Source organism: Tupaia chinensis, unplaced genomic scaffold (assembly GCF_000334495.1).
Source record: "Tupaia chinensis unplaced genomic scaffold, TupChi_1.0 Scaffold000453_2, whole genome shotgun sequence".
In the NCBI taxonomy this organism is placed as follows: Eukaryota; Metazoa; Chordata; class Mammalia; order Scandentia; family Tupaiidae; genus Tupaia; species Tupaia belangeri.
Genome location: NW_006159961.1, coordinates 12,965 through 26,635, shown reverse-complemented (window position 1 = coordinate 26,635; position 13,671 = coordinate 12,965). Strand labels below are relative to the sequence as shown.

The 13,671-nt window shown below is 49.3% G+C and overlaps 1 protein-coding gene across 1 annotated transcript in view; it reads right to left on the bottom strand.

The window, feature by feature from the left end:
• The window catches only part of LOC106735601 (maestro heat-like repeat-containing protein family member 7), a 38,057-nt gene that overhangs the window by 11,887 nt on the left and 12,499 nt on the right, over positions 1 to 13,671 (bottom strand). The window contains exons 12-19 of the mRNA XM_027774558.1: positions 12,521 to 12,665; positions 11,875 to 12,050; positions 11,235 to 11,372; positions 11,018 to 11,132; positions 4,466 to 4,606; positions 3,672 to 3,848; positions 3,246 to 3,404; positions 2,075 to 2,176 (exon numbers count right to left, since the gene is read on the bottom strand). Coding sequence (XP_027630359.1) covers positions 2,075 to 2,176; positions 3,246 to 3,404; positions 3,672 to 3,848; positions 4,466 to 4,606; positions 11,018 to 11,132; positions 11,235 to 11,372; positions 11,875 to 12,050; positions 12,521 to 12,665 — 1,153 coding nt within the window. The remainder of the gene's footprint in view (positions 1 to 2,074; positions 2,177 to 3,245; positions 3,405 to 3,671; positions 3,849 to 4,465; positions 4,607 to 11,017; positions 11,133 to 11,234; positions 11,373 to 11,874; positions 12,051 to 12,520; positions 12,666 to 13,671) is intronic.

Genomic DNA, 13,671 nt, shown 5'->3' with positions numbered 1-13,671 from the left:
TTATTATTGTTATTGTTATTATTTTGCTATAGGGCACATGCGCTCTCCAGAAAGAGAGACAGAAAGCGAGAAATCACCCCACAGGGGGGATGGCCACGCCGTAATCCCTTCTCCTCCGTTCTCCTCTCGGGATCTTAGGCACACATGCACACACACCTGGCATGAGTTTAAGCCACCAGGTCCAGGACTCGAATCACGGTCGACTGCATGGGAGTTCAGCGACATAGCCATTATGCTAACTGTTGGTCCTCACCTCCTCCATCTTTTGAAGTCATCCAAACACCCCTTGGGTTCGGGTACCACAGCCTCCTCCTCCCACCACTGACCTCAACTGGCACGGGCCAGCAGTGGTTATCATGGTCCCAATCCAAAATGCATGTCCAGTCTTTAGTCCTGGACTCATACCACAGTCACACTGCTGACCACTCACGGCCTCCTGAAACTGCATCCTTCCTAGGTGACCATGACCCTCATGTTCCTGTCCTCTGACTTTTTCCCTATTTTCTTCCCTAGTCTCCTTTGTGAGATCCTTGGATGGTGTTTCCTGGGGTCCTCAGGGCAATGCTGTGCCTACACGGTCTCCTGCGGGGGGCTTGCCAGGGCACATGGCTGCAGCTGCATCCCCTGCTCAACCACAGGCCCAGGCTCACCTCCAGCTCCCGCCTGCACCCTCCTGCTGAGACAGCGCTGGGGCAGTCTGAGCCCAAGCAGCTGGCTCGTCTTGCTGTTCAGTTGCTCCACATGATGTTTTATGTTGCAAGATACTTGCCAACACAAATGTCAGACACTGTCTAGAAGCAGGATTTCCTGCTCCTCCTAACTACTGGGGGAGCCCACTTTCTTTCATCCAAACAACTGATTGGTTCTTGCCCGGGGGTGGGCTGTGTTGTCCCCGGAGGGAATCACGGAACTAGAGGGGTGGTGTTTTGGTTTGTCAAAATGATGAAATAAATTACACCCATTTCTTTCTTTCTTTCTTTCTTTTTTGCTATAGGGTGCATATGCTCACTGGAGAGAGACAGAGAGGGAAAGTGAGAAACCAACCCCCAGAGGAGATGGCTATGCCACAATCCCTTTTCCTCCATTCTCCTCTCAGGATTTTGAGCATGCATGCACACGCACCCAGTGTGTTTTTCTTTTTCTTTCTTTTTTTTTTCTTTTTTTTGGGGAGAGGTTTTTGCTATAGGGCGCGTGTGCTCGCCAGAAAGACAGAGAGACAGAGAGAGACAGAAAGTGAGAAATCACCCCCCAGGGGGGATGGCCACGCCGCAATCCCTTCTCCATTCTCCTCCCGGGTACTTGGGCACGCACACACACGCGCCCGGCGTGAGTTTCAAGCCACCAGGTCCGGGACGCGAACTGTGGTCGACTACATGGGAGTCCAGCAACATAGCCATTACGCTAACTGCTGGTCCCACCCAGTGTATTTTTCAAACTACCAGGTCTGGGATTCAAACTGCATGTTTTCAAACGCCCAGGTCTGGGATTCAAACTGCATGGTTGGCCATGTGGGATCCCGCTGCCTTAACCTCCATGCCACCTGCTGGCTTAAACACACCCATTTCTAATGCATATTTGCAGCAATCAAAACCTTGCTTATGGATCCAGCAGGTAGCATGGTGGTTAGGGCACTGGATTACCACATGGCCAAATTTGGTCCAAGCCCAGGACCAGGTGGCTTGCTTTCTCACTTTCTCTCTCTCTCTCTCTGGTAAGTGCATGTGTCCTATAGCAAAATTTTTCATAATAATAATAATAAAATTAAATAATTCTATAAAAGAAAAATCTAATTTAAAAAACTCGTTTCTAGTAATCCATGCCCAGAATGTATCTATCTCTTATAAAATATTATTTTCCCACAGTTCAATGACTGGCTCTTCAACTCAGGAAGCAAGGAGAGGGCAGGAGCCACGTTTAGGTGCCGAGCACAAAGTCAGTGCTCAAGGAGCATCTCAGGTTGAGCTGCCGCTGCTGCAGCTGGCACTGCGAACCCCAGAGCTGCAGGAAGAGTCCCTGGGCTGCTAGGGACATTGCCTCCTCTGCCCGGGCGAGGCTGAGAAAGCACCTGGCTTACCAGGCCTTGCAGGATGGTCCAGACATCTTTCTTGGCAAACACTGCTCTGAGTTTTGACCAGCCCAAGAAGGCTGCTGTGTCACAGAGGGAGAGCCGGCAGATCTGGAGAGACAAGGATGCTCAGCCAGGGGAGCTGCAGGCTGGGGCTGGGGCTGGGGCAGGGACGTGCAGGCTGCACAGAGAGGGAGGTGAGACTGCACTGAGGCTAGTCTGGGGGATGGGGACTCCGGTGACCTGACGGGGTCCTGAGTTCAGGAGGGGTCCAGGACTGGCTCTACACACAAGCCCTTTTCCTTCCAATGGGACATTAAGGACACAGTCTGGTGACCTTCCAGTTGCTGTGGCTTGACACTGAGCCCCAGAGTGACAGGACAACCCTCCTCAGCCTTATTCACACCCATGGCTTTCCATGAGCAAAACAGTCTCTCTGAAAAAAAATTTCCCTTAAGTCTTAATGCCCAGTGGACTGGCCCCTGTTCTCAATTGAGAATATGGCCACTAAGTTGGCCAGGCAGGACTCTGCCCCACAAAGACAATGTCCCCATTGGTGGCTTGGTCAGCAGCATTTTCTGGTGTACCTAAGGGGCCTCAGCAGTGGCAAAGCGGTCCTCTCTGTGGAACGAGGTGTTCTGTTACAAATCAAATTGGCCAGTTTTTAAGTTTTCGAGTTGTGGTTCACATTCCTGGGTCTCCTGGGCTCAGAGCTGGGCCTGTCTACTCTAGAACACAGGCCAGCCCCAGGCCCTCCCGTCTACCACCCACCTGCCTCCTGGCACTGCCTCTCAGTCCCAGGGGAGTTCCCTGCCCAGGGATCCTCTCCACTCAGTGGCAAGGGAGTGTGGGAAAGCAGCATGTGGGGGAGACACTGAAGCCAAGGACGGCAAGCAGGGAATAGAACTGGGGCCATTCCAGGGATTGTCATCCTTGGCGCCATCACACCCTGGTATTCCACTGGGGATCAGTGACCACGCAGGGAGTAGGGAGTAGAGGAGACTCTGGTGCAAGCCTCTGGCCTCCTCTAGTCTCTTACTAAACTCTCCAAGGGCAGGGACTAGTTGACTCCCTCAGCCTCATCCAGCCGTGTGCCCCGGCCCTCACCTGCTATCGGGCTGAGCAGCTACCTGCCCCTTGAATGGGGGTGCTGGGGACCCGGCTCCATGGTGGCTCTCACCTCGGCCACCCTGCTATTCGTATCCTTCAAGTGGAGCACAAGAAGGATGATCAAGTTGAGGACCTGGTGCTTCAGGGGGAAGACTAGGTTACTCTTCTTGATCTTGGCCAAGAGACTTCCGTAGATCTCAAAGGCCGTCAGACGCAGGTACTCGGACTCCTGGGTGGGAAGACGCACACATGCTGAAGACACCGGGCACCCAGGACGGGCGGCCCCGAGCTCCAGCCCCTCCACCTGCATGCTCCCCATTCCCTTGCTGAGCCACATCACCCCCTCTATGATCGCAATGCAAGAGCAGGACCAGAGCGGCCCCACAGGGGAGCTGCAGGTTCTAACTAGAAGGGCCTTTTGAGAGCTTTCCTCCCAACTCCTCATTTGACAGACGCCTAGACAGAGACAGAGATGATGCCCCCCAGAGACCGTCACCTCCTCGAAGAAGGGCACAAGCGAGAAGGAGAGCTGGATAAGGAAGGAGGAGGACTGCTGCCAGCCGAGGTGCTGCACGAGGCTCTTCAGCACCCGGAAAGTCTCCACCACGATGTCGTTGCTCGACGAGTAGCAGCAGCTCAGCACGTAGGGCTGCAGGATGCGCAGGCGACGCACCTGCGCGGCAGCAACTGCTCAGCCCCGGCGGGGGGGTGGGGCCACCCACCCAACCACGAGGCTTTTTAGCAGCGGCCCAGCACGTAGGGCTGCAGGATGCGCAGGCGACGCACCTGCGCGGCAGCAACTGCTCAGCCCCCGGGGCGGGGGGAGCACACCTGCCAAGCCCAGGGCTCTCATTCAAGTCAGCCCAGCCGCTCGGGTGGCAGCCAGGGGTTGTCCACTCTACGGCTATCTCCTCCTGGAGCTGGTGGCAGTGAGCTGCCCAGAAGGGCATTGGGGCAGGTCCCTTCCATCCTCCACAGCAAAAGGTTCTGCCAGACCTTAGGGTGCCATTTCCACCGCCTCTCCCCTCCCTGATGATAGCAGTCTTCAGGAGACCTGGAAGGTACATCTGGGAGCAATGACCCATCGGAAAAACCTCCTCAAGGAGCCTTTTATGGAAGGCGGGAACATGAATGTTTCCTGTGTCTTCTGTGGCCTGGCCTCCCAAGAATGTTCTCGGTCAGATCCAAAGAGTGCATCCCGCTCCGCCTACGACTGCATACACCAGCCTCTCCACTCCTTCCCTGAGGGTCATCTGTGGAGAGCACGCCCTGGCCCCTGCCCCAGCTTACCAAGTGTCTGTCCTTCGCGAAGATCTCTGCCACCTGCAGCAACAGCTTCACTGTGGCCACCTCCTCGCAAGTGAACCAGTTTGCCAGGATGTGGGTGGCGATGTCATCCACTGTGGTTGCCACTTCTGGGCACTGTAGCAGCTGGAGAGAGGAGACCAAGAAAAACCGAAATGACGGGAGGGAAAAAAAATCCTCAATGACTTCGAACCTAGATTCTCACTCATTTGTAAAGAAGTGTTCTTAAGGATCTGGAAGAATTGATGGGGGGTGAAGAGGATGGATCCACACCCTCCCATTCCAGAAGTCATGCAGTCATTCTGTAAGTTTCCCTTGGGCATCTTTGACAGGGGATCTGGAAAAGATAAAAGTAAGAAATACCCTTGGGGCCAAGGATTAGGTGCTGGATTCCTATATAGCCAAACATGGTTCCAGTTCCAGAGCAGGTGGCTTGAAAATCACACCAGGTACATGTGCATGCGTGCCCAAAATCCCAAGAGGAGAATGAAGAAGAAGGGATTGCAGCATGGCCATCCTCCTGAGAGGTGATTTCTTACTTTCCTTCTCTCTGGGTCTCTCTGACAAGTATACATACATGACAAAAATCTAAAAAGAAGGAGGAGGAGGAGAAGAAGAAGAAGAGAAGAAGAAGAAGAAAAGGAGGAGAAGAAGAAGAAGAAGAAGAAATGCCTTCTACTTTCAAAAATCCTAACAATTTAGTTAGGGAGCAAAGACGTGCACACCAGTCTTGCACGGCAGTAACAACTGGCACAAGTTAAAAGCTAGTCAAAACTTATTATTAAGATTGATTACTCTTGGGGCCAGCAGATGATGTAATGGCTATGTTGCTAGACTCCCATGTAGTTGACCACGATTTGAGTCCCAGATTCAGTGGCTTAAACTAGCACCAGGCGCGTGTGAGTGTGTGCCCAGGATCCCGAGAGGAGAATGGAGAAGGGATTGTGGCGTGGTCATCCCCCCTGGGGAGTGATTTCTCGCTTTCTGTCTCTCTGTCTCTCTCTGTATTTCTGGCAGCGCACACGCCCTATAGCAAAAACCTCTTCCCCCCACCCCCCCAAAAAAAGATTAATCCAGAAAATTTAAGAGGATAGAACTAAGAGGAGATGGAACTTAAGAGGAACTTGAATAATAGAGAAAACTTCAATGAGCAGATTTGAAAGGAAAGTGCGTGTGTTTAATAGGGAAATGTAGGTATAATAAAATGAAGATAAAATGTAGGAATGAGGGGTTAACCTGTGGCTTGGTGATTAAGGCGGCTGGATCCCACATGACTAATTGCTCGATTTGAGTATGGATCACAGCAGCTTAAAAAACATACGAGGTGTGTGTGCATGTGTGCCCCAAATCCCAAGGGGAGAATGGAGGAACAGGGATTGCTGTGTGACCTATCCCCACAAGGGTTGATTTTTTTCACTTTCCCTCTCTCTCTCTGTTTCTCTGTCTCTCTTGTTTGAGTGCACATGCCCTATAGCAAACAAACAAAAACATGTAGGAATGCGTGTAATAGGTCAAGGGAAGGGCAACAGAATCCTAACCCAACTTGAGATGAGGACCTCCTTGGTCAGAAATGCTGAGCACGGGAGATATGCTGGGTATGACAGGCCCCAAGGGGAGTGAGACCACATGTTACGTGTTGAAGCTGCTTGAAGCACAGGTAGGGAGAGTCTGGGCCAGGCCAGGGATTGGAGTAGAGAAGCAATGGCTCCAAGGAACATTACAAAGCATATGTCAGTCAGAATGGCCGACTTGTTAGAAAAGGAAAAGAAGTCAGAGAGAGGATAATATGAGAGGACTTCAGAAAGTTTGTGGGAAGGGACCAGCAGATGGTGTAATGGTTACGTCACTTGCACTCCCACATGGTTGACCATGGTTCAAGTCCTGAACCCGGTAGCTTGAAACTCATGTTGGGTGAATGTGTATGTGTGCCCAAAATCCTGAGAGGAGAGTGGAGGAGAAGGGATTGCAGCATGGCCATGCCTCTGGGGGGTCATTTCTTGCTTCTCGGTCTCTCCAGCAAGCACACACACTCTATACATAAATCTCTCCTTTAAAAAAAAGTTGGTGGGAACTTCAGCTACCGAAGATCCTCTGCCCAGACTTCACCCTCCTGCTCCCCAGTCTAGCCAGGAGTCAGGAAATAATGTATAATCCATCAGATGATAGAAACCACCACAGAGGCATAAGAAATATGAAACCAAGAAAATATCTCTCCTCTAATGGAAAAGAACAACTCCTCTTCCTCCACAAAGAATACAAGGGAACTCATGGAAATTCAGATAAAGAATTTAAAATATTCACAGTGACAAAGCTAACAGAGATGCAAGAGAATAGAGACAATGAACTCCAGAAGATGCAGGAGAAAAGAGACACCTAGTTCCAGGAGGTGAGGAAGGTCTCTCAAAATCTGAAAGAGGAGATACACATCACAAAAAAGAATCAAACAGAATTGTTAGAGATGAAGGCTGTAATACAGGAAATCAAAACTTCCCGTGAAAATATCAAAATCAAATTAGATCATGCAGAAGAGTGAATCTCAAATGTAAAAGATAGAACCTCTGACCTAGAAAATTTCACCAAAAAGACTGAGAAAATAACCCCCCAAAATGAGAATAACATACGAGTAATACTAGATACCAGTAAACACCCAAACATTCAGATCATTGGTATCCCAGAAGGAGAAGAAACTAATGAGGGTATTGATAATCTATCCCATGCAATCTTGGAAGAAAACTTTCCAAACCTATGGAGGCACTCAAATATCCAAACCCAAGAAACACAAAGGACCCCACATAGAATTGACCCAAAAAGATCATCCCAGAGGCACATCATAGCCACATTGACCAAAACCACAGACAGAGACAAGATACCGAAATTGGCAAGAGAGAAACGTCAAGTTACTTTCAAAGGATATCCCATAACACTAACGTTGGACCTCTCATCAGAAATAATGCAAGCAAGGAAAGAATGGGAAAATAAATTCAAAGTGTCGAGTGAAAAACAGTTTCAACCAAGAATACTATACCCAGAAAGATTATCTTTCATATGGGAAAAAAAGACAAAAACATTCTCAAGACATAAACATTCTCAGATAAATAAAGCCTGAAAGAATTTACCAGCACCAGACCAGCTCTCCGAGAAGTGCTCGAGGGAGAGCTACACCAGGAAACCTGAAGTCGGACAGAAATAAGAGTACAGAAACAGCCAAGAGAATGGCCAGCCAAGCGGTAGGGACAAGTCCAGAGTCGAATTTTTTTTTAAGAATTATTTATTGATTATTATTATTGTTAATAGTATTTTTCACACGAGTTTTGTCAGAGAAAGACAGGGAGAGAGAGGGAGAGGGGGAGTGAGAAAGCAAGCCGCCAGGTCCAGGACTCAAACCATGGCCAGCCATGTGGGAATTCTAGCACCTTAATCACCATGCCACCTGCTGGCCCCAAGTCCGGAGTGGAATGTTAATTCCAGAGTTTAAATGGAAAGATCCGACCACAGCAACACTGCAAATTCAATAGAGGAGAGATTAATTACATGAGTCTGAACTAATGAAATTGAATTTTTTTACTTTAGACTAAAACATGATTGATTTTCTTCAATGCTTTGATTTCCATATTTAAGGATTTTTGTCTTGAACTGTCGATAGGTTCATCTAACCTACTATTTGAACTAAATCCTAACCTTTTTCCTGGCTTTAAGTTTTAAGCAAATTTCTCTTAACATTTTTTTTTATTTTGATCTATTAAAACTAAAACGTTTTTGAAATTTAAAAAATGCATTAAAAATACCTATTAACACCTATTTAGTGACTGCAGTAAGCTATATAGCCCCAGCGAGGTGCTACTTTATAGTATGTTCACTTTACTCACTGAGGTTTATGCCTAAAGTCAGACATGCATTCTTAAATATGTATATATCAGCTGTGCTTGCTATTGAAGGCCTTTAAATTAATTAAGATCCTTAGTTCATCAATAAAATATGAAAAAAGAAAAAGGTATGGAAAACAACTGTATATACCAGAGCCAATGTGGGAGAACGGGGGGAGCTGGCAGAGGGAGAGAGATAGGGAATCAAGGGGGGGAATAAAGCGAAATATATAAGAACTAAGAAATAACATGTTGACAGTAACATGTATGGCAATGTCCTTGGTTGAGCGAGACAGAGACTTTGCATGTGGACGTGGATACATATTTGGTTGCTAATACAAGAGACCAGGGGAAGGTGAAGGAGCCCCTTGGAGCCCTTTCCCGAGTGTGTCGAGCCCTCCCTTCAGTCCGCAGCCTGCAGACCCGGTAAGGGAGACCAAGGAGTGAATGCTCAGTTCTGGGCCCGCTTGTTTGGGTTGGGTCTCACACATCTGAGGGACCTTCCAGAGTGGTTCTCCGTCCTCATTTTAGTTCTAGAACTCACCTTTCCACCTGGGAGCATCTAAACCAAACCAATACCTGGACCTCAGCCCAGACCAACTCACACAGATAACTAGGCAGGGACTGGGAGTAGGGTGTGGCATGAGTGGTTTAAAAGCTCCCTGGAGGAGTCTACCATGTGGCCAGGCTTCAGAATCCTGCTTTAAGATTGCGACAGCCATTCCATGTGACCACTGCCCTCTCAGGCTTCCCAAAGCTGGGTCTAAGGACACCTGTACTCAAACAACCACTGGGGCTATTTTAGGAGATGAAGGCTCCTGGGCCTTATGTCAGGCCTACCGAGCCCAGTCTCTGGGGGAGGGCCCAGGAAGCTGCACTGTAAACCGCCTGCCCAGTGACATGATGTGCACCAATGTTTGAGCTACTGCACTAAGGCATTCCCTCCGGCCAAGGGTCTATATCCTACATGCCCTCGGTCCCTTCACCTCCACAGGAGTTTTGCCAACATCCCTGAATACGTATCTCAGCACCCTCGTACCAACATGTACACGTTACCACATACCAGCGAGCACCCTCCAACAAGATGCAGAGTCCTGTTACCCATGCAAGGATAGTATCTGTTTATAACCTAGTATTAAGACCGTATTATCGGGACCAGCAGTTAGCATAATGGCTATGTCACTGGACACCCATGTAGTCGACCGCGGTTCGAGTCTCGGACCCGGTGGCTTAAACTCACACTGGGCGCATGCGTGTGCGTGCCCAAGATCCCGAGAGGAGAACAGAGGAGAAGGGATTGTGGCATGGCTATCCTCCCTGGGGGGTGATTTCTCGCTTTCTGTCTCTGTCTCTCTGTGTCTTTCTGGTGAGCGCACACACCCTATAGCAAAAACCTCTCAAAAAAAAAAAAAAAAGACTGTATTATTAACTATTTCTGGGGCTCTGTTCAAAAGTAACCCAGCACCTGACTTCTAAAAAAATAAGGGTGACCTTATGTTGTAAAAGGAGCCTATTTAAAGCCGTGGTGAACCAGGAACTCTGAAACACTCCGAAGCACTGCTTGTGGAAGTGTCAACTGCTGCAACCTGACTCAGCAGCAATTTGGCATTAGCATCAAAAGTCATAAAAGACCCGTATTTCCATATATTCTACTTAACATTTCAGAATTAATATGAAACATGAGCAAAGACTTCTCCATGGAGAGATTCACGGCAGCGTCATTTATTCGTGTGTTGGAGAAGTCGCGATGTATTTTTCTATGTCTTTCCATGCAAAAATACACCATGACTTTTTTGACAACCTAATATAATAGTGTAAAATTAGAAACGGAGTGTCCATAAATGAGAAAACATTTCGGCCATGAAATATCGCATCGCCACTCAAATGAACGTTTCAAAGACCGTGTAATGACATAGGAAGATGCTTAAAGAGAGCAAGCAACAGGGTATTAGCAGACAATGACCTCCACTCCCCTCTCCCTCTCTCTCTCAGCTCTCCATACAGGCAAATACCCGAAGGTGATCTCCTTTGCAATTATTAATGATGATTATCAGTGGCTGTATCGTTTCTGGTATACTTTTCCATATATTCTAAATTCCCTCTATTTTTATTTTTCTGCCGGGGAACTGAATTACGCTGAGTCAGTCAGGGGTGCTGGGCAAAGAGTAGCTTTCAAAGGCGGAGCAGAGCTTGAAGGTCGTACAGCAGTATGAGGCGATGCCGCGCAAGGCTGACCCACGTGGGAGGTTCTGCGTTTGTCTGGAGACCTCCCTGCATGTGCTGGGTCCACACATACCCTGAGCTGGGGCTGACTGAGACTGGGAAGACCCCGATGGGGGAGCAATATCTGTATCTCTGTTTCTACTACTCATGGGAGAAATAAACTTTAACATGCATATATATGAAAGGGCTGATGGAGACTGAGGTGGCTGAAGGAAAGAGCCATTGTTCCTTAAGGTCAGGGCAGAGTCGAACTGCCGGAGTTTCAAGGGGAAATCAAAGCCCGTGACTTCAGGTTGTTAGCACTGTCCCCCAGCCCTTCCTTGAGGCAGTGACAATCAGTCAGTCCTCCCCAGCTCCCCAGCGGCCTTCCCTGGAAGTGTCCCCTGGGTACAGCCCCTTTCCAGAGGGACCACCCTCACCTGCCCGCCTCCTCCCAACGAGAGCCCATCACCTCTGTGAGGAACACGAGCGCTGTTAGGTGACACTCGCAGTCCTGGTCCTGGAGGCTCCTGATGATGAAGCTGAAGATGGGGCGGTTGTGCCAACAGTTCTTTACAGCCAGGGACCTGCGACCAGAACTCGGGGCTCAGGACGAGGCCCAAGGCCTGGGCCACAGAGACGGCCAGGAGGATGCAAGGTCCTCCAGCCAGGGGCTAGGTGCAGCCTACCTGGCCAGCACAATGACTCCATCGTAGTGTCGTTCCGGATCGGTGAGCAGCTCCCAGCCCCCGAGATTCTGAATATAAGACACATGCTCTCCATACCCAGAACTTCGCATTAAGGTCTTCAGGGCCTCCACGGTGGAACTGGGAAGACAGGGAGTCACCCACCAGCTGTGCCCCCTCCCCGCTTAGCACCTGCCCAAATTCCTGCCCTCCCTTAGAATCATGAACCTCTTGGGGTGGGACTCCCCTTAGAGACCCAACCTAATGTCTATTAACAAGGCAACCGAGGCCAAGAGAGATATGGGTCTCCAAGGTAACACGGGAAGCCAGCAGAAGAGAGCCAGGTCTGAGGATGTAGGCGTGTCGTTTTTCTACGGTACCAATTTCACTTTGGTTCAGCCTGCGAGGCCTGATTTCCAGAAAAAGTCTGTGTCCAGGAAGACTCTGAAATAGCCTGATTTAAAGAAAAAGTCTGTGTCCAGGAAGACTCTGAAATGATGTGAGGGGACATACTAATTGCCCTGGTAGGAGGGTGTGATGAGGGTGTTCAGGCCCCGCAGACTGGGACCAAGCCAGGTGAGGTGCTAAGCCGATAGGCCCCAGAACACAGTCGCTAGCAAACTGCCCCATGGGCCAAAGATACCTGATGGGGTCCACCCATTCGGTTATGTGCTGCCAATCCTGAAGACTTTCAGTATCTCCTTTAACCACGAGAGAGGAGCTCTGGAAGAGCAGGGCCATGAACAGGGACGAGAAGAAGGTCTGCACCTCCATCCGCCGGCTGGGCTCCAGCAAGAGCTCGTGAATGGCCCTGGTCGCCTGGTCAGGAGGGGTGGGGGCGTTAGCATCTCTCTCTTCAGCTCAGAGGTCCCACATCAGGAAATCTCCCCAACCAGACACCAGGGTGTCCTTGCCCAGCAAACCCATGCTATTAGGGCAAGTGAAGTCTAAATGGGGAAGAGTCAAAAGAGAAAGGGTACTTTCTAGAATATCCTTGCCTCAACTTCCTTTTATATTCACAGAATTTGTCTTGTTCTTGCCATCCTTGAGAGTTAGGAAGTGGATGGGGTGTTTGTCAGACCTCAGCTCAGCACCCAAGAACTAGAGTCTAGTTCTTCTGTCTCCCTGACAGGGCAAAGTCAACTGGGAAACCTTCCCTCCAACCCACCCCAAGATTCTGTCTTAAGGACATTCAAACAAAAAGGCACAAAGAGCTCGAGATGGCCAGAGCAGGGCCCCAGGGGTTCCCCTCCCCAGCACCCAAACCCCTCTGCTGGTCCCCTCCATACAATCAACGGAGAGATCTCTGTTTTGTGGCTGGACGCCTGGCCTTTCAGTCTCTGGTGTGGAGTCAGCCTCTGGAGCAGATATTCCATGATCATTTCATAGCCTTTGGGGAAGGATGCCAGGATTTCCCAAGGCTTGCGGACCCCTCTGCAGAGGCAGAGATCCACCAAGAGGGTTACCCCAAAGCCCACTCTCCACACGTTCCCAATGCCTCCGAGAATGGTGCTCCCTTGCCCAGTCCTCTAGGTCTCCTATTTCTTCCTTCTTCCTGTCTCTCTCTTCATTAGCCCTGCTTTTTTTCTCCCTTCATATTTTCATCATCTCCAGGCCTCCCTTCTCTGTCATCTCCCACAGGGGTAAATCCGAAGATGTCACTTAGCCTATGCACCTGATTTGAGAAAATACATTTGAATGTGTCAGATCAGCAAGAAGAGCCTCCATCTCCTGGGCCTTGTCCAAGCTCTTGTCAGCCACTCGCCCTCAAGCCTTCCAATCCTTAATATCCAGTGCAACCGTATCACTGCGCAGAGCAGGTTAATCACTCCCCTTCACATCACCCTTCCAGCCTTGCCCCCATGCAGTGGCTCTCTCCTCTGCACTTGTACGTATGTTTTTCCCTCTGTTAGGCATATATCTCCACTTACATTTACTTAGCAAAACCTCACTTAAAAAAATGAAAATTATTTGCTACGAATAACATAATAAAATCTTAAATTTTATTTATTTATTATGATTTAATTTTTTTTTTTTTTTTAGATTTTTGCCGTAAGGCATGTGTACTAACGGGAGAGACAGAGAAAGACAGAAGTGGGGATGGGGGGATGGTCATACTACAATCCTTTCTCCTCCATTTTGCCCCCCTCCCCCCAATCCTAGACATGCACACATACACACCTGGCATGTTCCTCAAGTCACTGGGTCCATGACTCAAACTGCAGAGTCAGCCATGTGGTATCCAGCGCTATAACCTCTGCACCCCCTGCTGGCCCCATAATACAGTTTTATGAGAAACCTGCTTAGTGCCCTCAAGAAGTCACGGCCTTTATGAAATAAGAGAGAGCAACAAGAAAGTGGAAGGGAGCTAAAAGGCCAAGTCCAAGAGACTTTCTGTGCTGGCAACACAGCATCCAGGTGCTCCAGGGACAAAGGGAAA